General features: G+C 50.2%; 1 protein-coding gene across 5 annotated transcripts in view; it reads left to right on the forward strand.

Annotated features, from left to right (window-relative positions):
• SHB (SH2 domain containing adaptor protein B) overlaps positions 1-14,086 on the forward strand; it is a 134,152-nt gene that overhangs the window by 81,733 nt on the left and 38,333 nt on the right. For all 5 annotated transcript variants that reach the window (XM_067743895.1, XM_067743891.1, XM_067743894.1 and 2 more), the window contains exon 3: positions 5,073-5,288. In XM_067743895.1, coding sequence (XP_067599996.1) covers positions 5,073-5,288 — 216 coding nt within the window. The remainder of the gene's footprint in view (positions 1-5,072; positions 5,289-14,086) is intronic.

The raw sequence follows: 14,086 nt of genomic DNA on the forward strand, positions 1-14,086 counted from the left end.
GTAGAGTCACATCTGCTCCCTGTTGAGGACCCTAAGCCTCCTCTGTCTGTGTTGGGGGCTCTGGCCCTCTTTCCCCAAGGGCTCCCTGAAGACCAGGACTGTGTCTGCTTCATCTCCGTCTCCTCTCGTGCTGGGCATTCAGTAGATGCCTAGCGGGGTGTGAGGACAGGTGGATGCTGGCGCTCCTAGAGAAGGCTGGGTGCACCAGCGAGTACATTGATTTCCTCGGCCTGTTTCCCAGAGGTGAGGCCAAGCCCTACCCTCCTTTCTCTGTTCCTGAAAGGAAGGTAAAGAGGTAAAGAAGAGGTTTTTTTTTCTTCTAGTCTTTTTCATTAGATGTGTGTCCACCTGCTTTCAGAATACTGACCTGAGGCTCTGCATAATAAAAAGAAATGTATATGATGAGGCTGTTATAATAGATATCAAGATCCACAATAGAAGGAAGGGCAAGTGAAAATGATTCTACCCAATATCTAAGCTAACCTAGCTATCGAGGTTAAGCATCAAAATTAACCCTGAGCTTCCTGACAGCCAAAGGAAATAAACAAAACAAAAACACACAAACAAAAAACTGTGAGGGGGAGGCACGGAGTTGGTGAACACCAGAGCAAAGCGTAGCTTGTTGCCAATGGACTTGGGGAACTCGAAACACTTAGAGCCACTCAGGAGGCCCCTGGTTTGCACCAAGCTCTGTCCTGGGCCCCTCACTCAGATGATCCCCTCGGCTCTCCTTGCCTCTCAGGGCCACGGCCCTTGGTCAGTACACCAGCCTCACCCTCCTGGCTCTGTGCCCTTGGTGAATACGCCCAGGGCCCCTTCCAGTTCCAACATTCTCCGATTCTAAAACAAAGTGCTCTCATTTTTTTTTTTCCTCCATATATAGTTCTACTTGAAAACCTTTCTACTTCAGAAGCCGACAGAAATCCCTACCCTGTCAATTTAATGTTCCTGCTCCCTGCCTAAGAGGCGTAACATCACAGCCTGCCACCCAATATTAAAGGTCATTTTCCATGAATTTATAGATGGTGATGTCGAGATAACTTGTGACTTAAAACATACAGTTACTAGCTCCCCTATTAGGTCAGTCTCTGGACCGTCCCAGATCGGTTTGGGTAATAAGGAGGACGGACCGTCCCAGATCGGTTTAGGTAATAAGGAGGACGGACCTGGTCATTAGGCAGGGGACAGTGATGTCTGGTGAGCTGTCCTGGCGCAACTGCCCTTGACTTCCTGGGGCTCTTGGCAAACGTCTCCTGGGAGAGGAGATGTTCCCTTAAATGGGTGTTTTCTCAGGCAAAGGCAGCTGCTTCCGAAACACGCAGCTCCTATAAGCCCAACTTAACATCGTATTTACTTTCATGTGATCCACTCTTAACTACATTTTTTCTTTACTAACATACTTATTCATTATTTAAAACAACTTTGAAAAATTACTATGCAATAATTCCTCCCTCTATACACAGTAGCTGTTTATCTTCCTGTATCAGGTTTTCTGTCCTTTATTCACGTGTATCTGTACTTACAACATCGCTGTCATCAGAGTTTAGATATTATGGGCAAAGTGTGTGATGACGGTGTTCAGCAATTCCTAAGCAAGGAGTAGAATTCCTCTGGGGCATTGTTCACATTGCCCAGGACTTGTTTAGAAAGCCCACATTATATGGTTTGCTCAACACATAAACAGTCTTGTATTTCACTTTTTAACTTAGCATAATTTCATGCACGCTATTCCATGTAGCTACATAATCTTCAGATTTATCATTTTAATGGCTGTTTAATATTCCATCCAGTTAGCATGCCGTAATTTACTTAACTGCTCCCTATTGTTGAGGCCTTAATGAAAATTTGAATTCACCATGTAATCGGGGGGAAGCTTGTTTTAATGATTACCATCATAACATCCCCTACCCTAACTGCATGCCATTACTAACCCAGCTTTGGTAAGGTGCAGATGCTTTGGGGACAATAAATCCTGTCTGAGAGGTGTATGCCCAAGTCCCTCTGATTTAATAGCTAATCTGTTCCCTGCACATGTTTTCCTTTTAAGCTAGTGTTTGTGTAGACTATCCATCTCTTCTGAATATTGTGTAATACTGGGCTATATGCATTTTTCATATTGTTCCAGGTACCTTATCACTGAAGTCAGGGACTTTCATACATTGGAATTTGGGGGTAAAGAGGGGTTTCTGGCTGTCAGTTGTATTCATTTATCCCACCCACATTCATGGAATATCTGTTTGCATCTGGGCTCTGTGTGAGAGGGAGAGAGAAAGCAAGGATGTTCATGATTATTGGGGGCCCACAGAAGTGCATCCACGAGTTGCTTTGTGGCCCAGGATTAAATGACGATTTGCATGCAAAGTGCCTGTCAACTGCATTCCCAATGTCCCTATCCCTTGGAATTCTCCAAAGGCAGGAAGCTAGACTGCACTCCTTAGAACCAGGGGCGGCAGTGGGTGCAGATGATGATGACCCCACAAAGCAAGCACTTTGGTAGATTTCGTAATTTACAGAGTTGTCTCCAGTACTTTACAGTTGGTCTTCGCCTTAAAATGACCAAGTCCTGCCTTTTATAGCTCTTCTCTTCTCCTCTTACTCCCCCATAAAAAGGAAAGCATCATCCTCAAAACTAATAAATCATCCCAGTTTACTCATGGGACCCAATAAAGCCGTGTTTTGCCAAAGTAAGGGACATCTTCTCAGAGGAGACATGATTTTAGGCAGCCTGAGAACCACATAGTGAGGTTTTTCCCTTTTCATTTACTTTCTTTCTAAAAAGAGAAGGTTATTCTTGTTTGCCAAAGAAAGTATCTTGGTTTGCTGCTTAGACCTCCCGCCTGCCCCCACCAGCTCTCCAGTACTTGCCATCTTCCTTTTCAGCAGAGAGAAAGTGAGCCTTGGGCTTGCCTCCTGGCAGTGGCACCCACCTAGTTGGTTTTGTTCTTGTTCATTCTTTTTATGTTTATCATCTGTTTTTGGTAAGGATAATGGCTTATGGGATGGTGATTAAAAGTTTCCTTTTTAAGTGAATTTATTTACTGTAAAAAATGAGGCAACATCAATAACAATGGTAAATGATAAGCCAGGTGGTACTTGAAAACAGCAAAATCGTGAAGTCGGTATGTAACTCAGTGAAGTTTGGGAGATACTACCACAGCACTATTTAATGTCATCACTAAAGGTCACTACCCAGCATTGGTTAGTTTGTGTTGTATCAGGGCCTGTGCGCAGAGGTGGATTTTTTGTCGACCCTATGAGCTGGCCTTGGATCATGAAGCCCAGCCTAAAAGAATGCTCTTTCTCAGAAAGGCTGACGTCATTCATGTGTTTTGTCAACTGCTCTTCAAGGCACATGGCTCCTGTGGGTTTCTACTATATCTTTATGGCACTGGACCTCTGATTTGGAGAATGCCTCGAGATTCCACTTAAATAGCTCACTCTCACCACTCTCAGTGCTTTTTTATCAAGCCCCACCACCCCTCTCCCACCTCCTTGGACCTGGTGCTCCAGCAAAAGTAGACAGTGAATAGACACACGGTGGAATATTATTCAGCCTTAAAAAGAAATGAACTTCTGACACACGCTATAACATGGAAGAACCTTAAAAACATTATGCTAAGTGAAATAAGACTGTCACAGAAGGCCAAATACCATATGATTCCACTTATATGAGGTACCTAGGTAGTCAAATTCATAGAGACAGAAAGTGGAAGGGTGGTTGCCAGGGGCTGGGGGAGGGGAAATGGGGAGTTAGTGGGGGACAGTTTCAGTTTAGGATGAAGATAAAGTTCGTGAGATGGATGGCAGTGATGGTTGCACAACAGTGTGCATATACTTAATGCCACTGACTTGTGCACTTAAATATGGTATAATGGCAAATGTTATATACATTTTACAAATAAAACAAGAAAGTGGGCAGTGAGCACGTTCTCTCCAGCTGCACTGCCTTGGCTTGCCCTGGTCCTACCACAGGGAATCCTGTCCCTCTCCTGTTTCCACTTGTCAGAGCTGTCAGTTCAAATGTCATCTCTCCTCCTGTCTCATCCCTCCCAGGCCCTGCAGCAGCCCCTTTGCTGCAGAGTATTATGGTGATTTAGGTGCCCGTTGTATCTCTTCTGGAAACAGTGGGCTTGCCGAGAGCAGCCTCAACAGCGAACCCCCTCCTTTCCCCCTGTCCTCACGTTGGCCCTGCGCACAGTGGGTGTTTATGATCAAAGCAAGAAAAGTGCCCCTGTGTGAGGAGGAAGCACCTGATCGTAGCATCATCCTGGAATCCATCATTCAGCCACTGCTGGCCTCTCAGGAATAAGCAGCAGCTGAAAGGAACATGCCCTGTCTGGGGCCTCATCTAGATGGGCGGTCGCCCCTCAGCCCACACTGGAGCCAGGCCTTGGCATCCTCTCCAGAAGATTAAGAGCTTTCCTTCCTTATTCAGAAGTGAAACTGGACATCTGCTCTCAAGTTTCTTGGCTGTATTCAGTGTGTTAGAAGATAGGCAGGCCCTGGGGGAGGTAGAAATGCAGGAAAAGGGTCATTCCTGGGGCTTTGTAGGGGAAAAATCAGTGACCCTGCGTCCCCTGGGGGTGGTTCTTGGCTTCGTAGGTCTTTAAAATGAATATGTGAGCTGGGTGGAAACTTGAGGGTCATTTGGCCCAATCTTCTCGTTTTATAGCTAGGGAGTGACAAGTCCAGAGACCAGGGAGTTGCCCTAGTGGGAAGACCACCCCCGCCTCCGTAAGCGATGGGGCTGAGAGCTCTGCCTGTCCCGGGCTGGTGTCAGAACACACCCGGAACATCACGCTCACTTCTGCGCCGTGCCCTTGAAGACTGCAGGCGGTGGCAGGGAGGCTTCTTGTTCTATTGTTTGGTCCAGAGCCTGAGATCTCTGTGAGGAAGCCTTGAGCAGTGAGAGCAAAGACCCCGCCCTCGAGGGGTGGGACAGAAGGTAAACACAGCCTCCACCTCCCTGGCTGGCGGCTCTGAATTCCTTTGGCGTCACCTGGTGGGTCCCAGGTGAGGAAGCACGTGCTGTGCATGCTTTACATCTCTGCTTCCTTCCTTTTTGACTGCAGAATTTCAGAGGCAGGAAAGCGTCCGGTCCCAGCACAAAGGCATCCAATTATACGATACCCCTTACGAACCCGAGGGCCCAAGCATGGACTCCGACTCAGAGAGCACGGTCAGCCCCCAACTGCGGGAGAGCAAGCTGCCCCAGGATGACGACAGGCCCGCTGATGAATACGACCAGCCATGGGAATGGAACCGGGTCACCATCCCAGCTCTGGCAGGTAAGGAGCCAGTGGCCCTGCCCAGAGGCGGCCGCTGACCCACATGGCACTCACCTTTGTAAAGGGAGTAAGTGCACGGGTCCCTGCCTGCTCAGGTAAACCACAGGGTTTCTAGTACAGCTGGGCCCTTCAAGGATGAGGAGGGTCCTGGCGGAAGTCCCTTAGGCCAGGCCTAGGGGAACTCCTGGGTCTGGCCTCCAGGGTCTCCGTTCCAGTCCCTCCCCCCATCCCCAGAGACAGCCCAGATGATCTCATTGCCTGACTCTGTCTTGGTCCTGTTGGTAATGCTCTAGTTCACTGAAGCCAAGATTTCAGATTTCAGAAGGAAATCTTAGAAGCTAGAAGAAAATCAATCTGCAGAGTGGCTCCTATTGGGCCTTGTGGAGCCCAGTGGCTCCGTCCTGTCATACAGCTGCTACAGGCCTGCATGCATCCAGGGCTGCTGCGTTTCCTGTCCCAGCTTCAGCACGAGCCCATCCACAGAGCACAGGCCGTGGCCACATCCTGACCTCAGGAGTTGACCCCACCCCTGGCCTAGAGCCCCTTGAATGACTCAGGTGCCTCTCCTCTCCCACAGCCGTATGGAGAGCAGTCTGCCACATGTGTCACCTGTCCTAAGCTATGTACACACCCTTTGATCCTAACCCCAGTCCTTAGGATCCAGGCTGAGGTTATGATCTAAAGCACAGGAAAGGCATGATGATCATGAGAGATGGAGAATGACCTGAATGTCCAGCAATGGGGGTCGGTTAAATGGAATATTGTGCAGCCACTACAAAGTGATGTTGACACAGAGTTTATAACAACCTAGGGAAATGCTTATGTTTAATGTTAAGAGGGGAAAAGTCAGATGCAAAAACACTTTTATGCTTCTAAGAGTTGAGGCATATAAACAGACATCGAGTGAGTAATTTAATTCTTACCACATTGAAGGTCAGAAAGGGAGTTTTTTTTTTTTTATTTAAGATTCATTTTGCCTTGAATCTCCCATTTTCATGCACAACTAGACCCTCCCTCCCTTCCTAGCCCCCCAAAGTGAGGCCTCTGCCCTCCACTCATCTTGATCCCCTCGCTCGAAGTTCTGACTGTTCTAGCACAGACTACTCACAGTCCCCTGGATGTAGCACGCTGTGCAGTCCCATGCCTTCTGTCTAAGTGGCCTTCCCTGCTGTGTCCTATCTGGAAAAGTCCTGTGCCTCCTTCGCCATCCCTGTGAGCCCTCCTGGTACGCAGCCACATGTCCCACGGGCTTCCTTGCTGCCTCTCTGAGCCTGTTGAGCTTCCTGCACGTGACTCTGGTGGGGCACTTCCCTCACCATATGGACTCAGTGCTGTAGGTGCTGGGCCCGCCTGCCAGGCCTTGATGCCAGTCAAGAGCCAGAGCCGAGAGTAGTCATGTGGCTGAGGTCCTTGGTCACCTCAGATCTCTCCCGTGCATTTCACAGCCTCCTCTGCCCTCGGCACAAGGGAATCCAAGGCCTGTCCACTGGCATGGCTGACAAGGCTGTGCTCCTCCCGGGTGTGGGAGGAACTAGAACGGAGCCGATGATGTCCCAGAGGTGGCTCTTCACAAACACCAGTTTGATTAAAGGGCTAAAGGGCTCATGTGACAACTGTCCTAGATACCAAGGGCCCATGGCAAGAGATGACATTCCAGGCGGTGTGGCGTCTCACCCTCTCCTGGACTGACCACCTTGCAGGTCATGTCACCTTAGGTGCTCTAGTCTAGTCTGGTGCTTTGCTGCTCAAAATGTGGTCTCTGGACCAGCAGCATCACATCACCTGGAAACTGGTGAGATATGCAAGGTCTCAGGCCCCACCCCAGACCTGCAGAGTCAATCTGTTTTAAAAGACCCCCGGGTGATTCGCTGGCATGTTAAAGTGAAAAGCCCTTACCCTACAGGACATCATCTCTTCAGAAGCCTCTCAGACCAGAACTTGCCCACTTCTGCCCAAAGCTAGTTTTAAAACTACTGTACATTTAGTTTTTCACAAAGGATCACAAGGTCTTAGATAGAACTGTCTCCAGACAAGTTTCTGAGCCACAGGTATCCACTGTGGACTTGGTTATATGTTGCTGAGTTGCTATCACAAGTGTCATTGTAGGTCAACTTCTTAGGCTGCGGATAGAAAGTAGACTCAGTCTCATGTCCCCACCTGTGTCTCATCAAGTCACTTACCTCATCAATTGTGTGTCTTGCCCTGGGGTGGATACCGATTGTGCTTTTCCCCAAGAAGCTTTTGGCTCGGTTCTGATTTCCGGGGCATAGAAGGAAGCTGTTTCACTTGGGCTGGAGGGATGCTGTGAGCACCAGCCTTTAGTCTTGACCAGATCCCTCCCCACATCTGTGGACAGAGCCTGTCAGGTGCGGCATTGCAGCCAAGGAGCACCCTCCTGTCTCCTAGCCCCAAAGTGCAGGTGGAACGAGGTGGATGGGCCACCTCTCAGGTAATAAGGACGAGTTGAAACAGTTCGATTAGGTTGCTAAAGTGCTGCCGTGGTCCCATCTGTAAACCCAGAAGGATGGCTGCTCAGAAACAAAGGATAATGTTCCCATCTGAATCAGTAGTGTGTGTGGCACGCGCTTTAGCACATCATTGGCGGTGTCAGGGAGCAAGGCAGGGTGGGCTGGGCCTCGTCCTCCTTATCGCAATACCTGTTTGAAATGCCCCACACAGTTTCTCTGGGCCCTCGGGAGCTCTGTGATGGGCCCCGAGAGCCTGGGGTGCAGGATCTGTAGCCGTGGTAGAATCCACTGGGCAGTATCGTTAGCATCTCTTTCCATTCCTTGTTTTTTGTTTGGTTGGTTGGTTTTTTGCCGCACCGCGCAGCATGCAGGATCTTAGTTCCCCAACCATGGATCGAACCCGTGCCCTCTGCAGTGGAAGCGCAGAGTCTTAACCACTGGACTACCAAGGAAGTCCCTGCATCCCTTGTATTCTGATTCTGCCTTTTTAGCTTGCATGCGGTATCCTGGTCAGTGTTTTCAGATTTCCAAAGGTGTGTGGTGTGGGGACCCCCAAAGGGCAGAGGTAGGCCCACCAAGAAGGAGTCATAGGAATTTAGGGTCACAGTGAGTGGTAAGAATTTCAGGTACACCTGAAAGTGTATAATGAGCTTCCTCTCACCAAGATTTGCCCGCAGAAGCTTGAATGAGGCAGGACTGGTGTTGGGAGGGCTTTGCCCTGCAGTGGGAGGTTGGCCTGCAGCCCTCTCTGGGGCTGCTTCCAAGCTTCATTCCTTCAGGATCCCACATGCTGGTCAAAGGCCAGGAGAAGGGAAGGCCTCTGAACTACTCTGTGATTCAGTCTACGAAGCAGAAGTGCTTTCCGCCTTTCAGAGTGCTGTCCTGCACTGCATTCGTGAAATGAGGCTGTTCTCAAAGGGATGCTTTGGCATTCTCCGCAGAAGTAGGCCTTCTCGGCCAGTGCAGCCTTTCGGGAAGGCTTGATCATCCCTTCCCGGTTGTCGCGAAAACAGCTCTTGCAGGGTGTGAGGTGGTCCTAGCTTCTTGGGAATGATAGTCTTCCCTTTTCTCAGAATTCTGTGGCCAGGTGAATGAGAGACACCGCAAGCTCCCCAGGAGCCCTCGGCTTCCCTTGCCTGCCCTCCCTCCAGGAGGCTGGTGGTGGCCTCAGCCAGAACCCCTGCCCACACCCATCCAACACCGGAGTCCCAAGCCACACACATGGCCTGAGCTGATCCCAACCCCGGGACAGATGCCCAGTCAGTTTTACCACCAGCTGCAGCGAACAGAGCGGTGCGGTGGCTTCCATCAGGCTGACAGCCCCCTTGCCACCCAGCAGAAACACCTGCCTTCAGAGCTGGCTGGACGCAGTTCTCCACCCGCTCAGTTCTCCAGGGGGTGAGTTCTCCACTCACCGCCCCCTGGAGTCTTTACAGCCGGCAGGTCCAGCCCCCCCGTTGCAGCTCCCTGCTCAGCGTGGGGCAGGAGAAGCAGCCTGGGTGATTCCATGCTGTCTTGGGGGTGACGCAGCTTGTCTGACCAGCCCCTGGGCTTTGTGGCACGAATTGTGGGATGGACAAAGGAATTCTGCCCAGGAGGTGGCCACACAGGCAGGAGGCCGAGGAGCTGGGTGGATAACCTGGCAAAGCAGGCATGGATTTGGAGTCTTCAGATCTCTGAGGGGCCATTGGAAGGACAGGGACTGAACCTGTCCTGGGGCTTCTATTCCCTCACCTGGGAAATGTGTCCACTGCAGAGGGCCCTGGTGGGGCTTAAAAAAGGGCACTGCGTTGGGGAAGTGCTGGTATTTACAGAACACTTGTGCATGCATTATCTCATTTAATCCTCACAACCACCCTTAGTTTCCTCCTTTTACAGATAAGAAAACCGAGGTCCAAAGAGAAGAAATGATTGCCCAGGAGCCTATAGCTAGTCAGCTGCAGAGACAGGATTTGAACCTGGGAAGTCCCACTCCAGAGCCCAAGCCCTTACCCTGTCAATGTCTGGGCTCTCTGACACCATCCAAGATGCTGTATATAATGTGGCTGGAGCCCTCATAGCAGTCATGCCGTACACGGAGGATGCATCAGCGTTTCCTTTTAATTCAATGGGTCAAGTTAAAAACTACATCCTTAATGATTTGCAGTTGCTTCTGTGAAGCGAGTGATCAGAGTGCCTGCTCAGGGTGCCAAGTGGCAGGAGAAACAAAAGTCACTTCATTTTCGATTCATTGTCTAGAGATTTGTCTACCTGGAAGCTACTTTTCAGGCAATGTCCTGGGTTCAGCCAGCGACAGGCCTGCCTCCCAGTGAAAATAGAAGACAGACCTGTGACTCAATGCTGAACATATTTATTTTGGGTACTTGTCTGGCTTCCGCGCTAGCTCCTTGGCCAGTTTCTCCGCCCTGGAAAGCTCAACACAGTGTCTTGGTGTCGGGAGCCATTGGAACAGTAACCGGAGTCAGACAATCCCAAGTTCACATGCCAGCTCCACCACTCACCCGCTGTGGGACCTCGGGCTCTTCAGTCTCCTGAGCTTTAGTCTTCCCATCTGTAAAACGGGGATAGTCACAATCCTTATCACACTGGATCTCTGTGTTGATCAAGGGAAAAAATTGGATGAAAAGACTTCGTAACCTCTAAAGGGTCACACATGAGAGAACGGTTGTTGGCACTCGGGGAAGGCTTGCTGTATTAAGTCAAATTTAATTGTATATATTAAAACAATACTGCATAAAGAGGTACTCGGGGGCACAGAGGGCCCATTTATGAAGTTCATTCCCAGTTATTCCTGGCAGCGAGAGGCATGGATAGTGCGGAAAGCAACACTTCTGTAGGAAGTACTCCATCTCGATTCCAGCAATAGTTCTCACCATGAACCACCTGGTTCTTCCATCCTTTATTCAGTCCCTCCCGAGGATTGGGCCACTGGTCCCCAGGTGTGAGAGGGTCTCTACTGCCTTTCTCCCCCACAGCTCTCCCTCCCCATTCTGGTTCTGACACGTTTGTTGATTGGTTGGTTTGCCCAGAGCGTGCAGCAGAATCACCTGGAAGAAGTATCAAACATTACAGGGTCCCACCCCTAGAGTTCCTGATTCAGTAGGTTCCAGGAATGAGGCATGAGAATTTGCATTTCCAGCAAGGTCCCACGTGTTGCTGATGCTGCTGATCTGGGGACCCCACTTTGAGAACCTGAAGTATACTCAGTACATACTATGTTTTAGGTGCTGGGGTCAGGGAGGAGTTAGGGAGGGGGTGTCACAGCTCTGCTCGGGTGGTGTCCATGCCACCTCCTCCAGGAAGCCTCCCCTGACATGACCAGTCCCTTCCCCACCCTCATCCCAGGTTGGGCTGGGCCCCCTCTGTGCTCCTACCACATCCCGTATGGGTGTGCATTGGTTTATTCTGGAACCGCCAGATACACACTTGTTACTGTCAGCATGGGGGGTGCTAATGCTGTGTTGGTCACCCCTTAGGCAGGCACCCTCTTGAGTTTTGACATTTTCCCAGCTCATCAAGTGAGGCTCAAAGGGCAGAGAAAGGGGAAAGTAAGGTCTCAGGTATGTCTGTTTCCTAAACAACTGTGAGTCATCTCTGAGCCAGTTCAGTTGGCTAATTTAAAATAATCCTATGAAGGTAAGGGGATGACGGAGGAGGGGCAGGCAATTAACAGCTAGTGAGCACCAGTTAGGAGGCTGGCACAGGTTAACCCTATGAAGTTCTGCAAGGTGGGTGTGGTTTCATTGTCATCACACAGATGACACTACTCAGGCTCAGAGAGGGTGAGCAGCTTGCCCACAGTCACACAGCTAATGAACTCAGCTCAGGCTCTCTCCACTGCTGTGTTGACATCGAGAGTGCGTAAAGGGCAGGTCTGAACATTCTCTTTAGCTGTGCTCGGGCAAGGTGGCTTGGGCTGTTCTGGAGGCAGAAGCAGTTGTGCCCACTTTGTGCTGAGCTTGTGACTTGTCACTGTCACCGTGAAACACAAATGCTCTGAAGGTGGTAGTGCTGACACTGAGTCCATCAGACCCTGCTCCAGGCTCACTGTTCCCACCAAGCCCATGACTCATCCTTGTGTACTCGGAATAAACAGGCTCGGACTCTGCAGAAGTTTCCATGGGGAATCTTAGACCTGCCACCATCACCTGGCACACCCAGCACATGCCACCTTCTCCTCACCATTGGCCCCACTGGGGCTCCGGCAGTGCTTCCTGCCCCCTGCTCAGGTTCCCAGAATGCCTTGGGCCTGGGAGGAAATTAACAATTGTGTTTGTACTCGGAGCTTTTTGCTATGTAATGAGTAACAGTTGTAATTAATGTTTAACACGTGTGAACAGCAGGTCTGCAGAGAGAAGGGGGCTTTAAACAGAGAACTGGGATCACTCGCTTCCTTTGGCTGAGGGACAGGTTTTTCCAGTTATTTTTTCTGTTTGACATATGAATGAATTCATTTAGTAACATAGAAAAAAAAAAGAAAAACACTGGTGCTTCATAGCTTTGGTTTGCCTGCTAATTATATTGATAGGAATGTTTTTGCTTCAAGTACGTTTGTCTCCTGTGTGGAAGAAACCCAAAGGTTTAGTAGAATATCTTTGCCCTTCTGCTTGGCAGGTCAGAGATCTTTGTGTGGTTAGAGATTTTTAAGCTCTGTGAGGTCAGAGACTCTGCCGGCCTTGTTCACACCTGGGTCCCCACGTAGATCAGTGCCTGGCACATAACGAACACACAGATATTTGTTAAATTATTGAATAAATCACGTCTCAGGAAAACCAACCCCAAGTTCTCTTCAGGACACAGAATACATAGGTATCATGCAGCCTGCTCACACAGAGGTGATACGTTTTCACATCATTCTTTCGTGCTGTATACCTATCTTCTCTCCAGATGAGGGTGAGGGACCTGCATGAAAAGGGGCGTTTGTGAGTGGCTGTTGTCTGCTGTGGTTGCAGCCCCTGGTCTGAACTCAAGGCCGAGAGTGTGTCCCTGGGTGTTTGAGGATTGACCCGTGCGTCCGGATGCCATGTTGTGAGTGAGGAGACTGGTGTGCCAGTAGGTGGCAAGCAAACCCTTGAGAGCCATGCACCTGCTTGTCCCCTCCTGTCATTCCTCCCTTCCCCCACCACCATCTGTGGAGGGGCAGCAGCAGAAACATATAAGCAGCTCGGCTGGGGCTTTGGGACTCCTGGAAGGGGAGACTCATTTCCACAAATGCCCAGCCTGCTCCCTGCAGGTCCTCAGAGGCTTGTGGATGGGGGAAGTCCCTTTCCCAGGCCCTAGGATTGATTCTAAGTGTCTGTGGGTGTCTGCAGGTTAAAGTGTCAGGAGACACACTACATCAGACCTGAGGGGACACCTGACACTGAGCCCAGCTCAGAACTAGGAGAGCTGGAGGGTCTGGATTTAAAGCCCTGTGCTGCCCCTTGCTAGCAGGATGACCTGGGGCAAATTGCCTGTTTCCTCATCTATAAAACCAGGTGGTAATTGGTGCCAGGAGTCAGGGGCACAGTCAGTGCTCAGTGGAGGCTGGCTTTTGATATCATTATCATTACTATTGTTGTTTTTGAGAACCTGTTGCACTGTAGACAGGATTTGCGCAGAACTTGTTAGAGGCTCCTGGGATTCAGAAGACGTGGGTTCAAGTCCAGGTTCAAATCTGGCTGTTGACATGGGGCAAGTCAGTCCCTTTTGCAGCTCTTGTTCCTCATTTATAAAATGAGTTATGATGGTGGAGGTGGCTTGCTTCATCAGCTGTAAAGTCCTCTGCGTTTGGGTCATTTCATCATTTTCATCAGGATTTGTCCCTACTTTTCCTGCAGCCAAGCAGCAGCCCTTGGGGCAGGGTCTTTGCACCAGGCAGCGGTGTCCATGCTTCCTTTTTGGGGTGCAGAATAGGAGGATGCAGACACGCCCCTCATGCCAGGCCCTCCTTCCCCAGTCCAGGCTTGGGTGTACATGCATGGACAGCGTTCCTGGAAACCAGATGGGATTCCTGGAGCCCAAGTGGGTTTCCCCACGCCCCGCTTCTCGGGGAGTCACCACTGCCCCCTCTCATAATGAGAACCTCTGTTCTCAGGCACTGCCCACGAGACGTGGCAGCTTGGTGCCCTGGGGCCTGCATGTGTCTGCAAGGAGAATACAGAGGCCTGTCATAGGTGATCCTGGAAAAGCAAACCAAAACATTTGCTAGGCTGCCCATCACCTTACAGCCTACCTGGAGGCACAGCCTTCACTAACTGGGCAGAGAGGAGAGTGAGGCCTGCTCTTGAACTGCAGGGGAGAAGAGGGCTTCACCTCTCTGGGCCTTAGTTTCTCCAGCTGTAAAATGGG

The sequence above is a fragment of the Pseudorca crassidens genome, chromosome 7 (assembly GCF_039906515.1).
Source record: "Pseudorca crassidens isolate mPseCra1 chromosome 7, mPseCra1.hap1, whole genome shotgun sequence".
In the NCBI taxonomy this organism is placed as follows: domain Eukaryota; kingdom Metazoa; phylum Chordata; class Mammalia; order Artiodactyla; family Delphinidae; genus Pseudorca; species Pseudorca crassidens.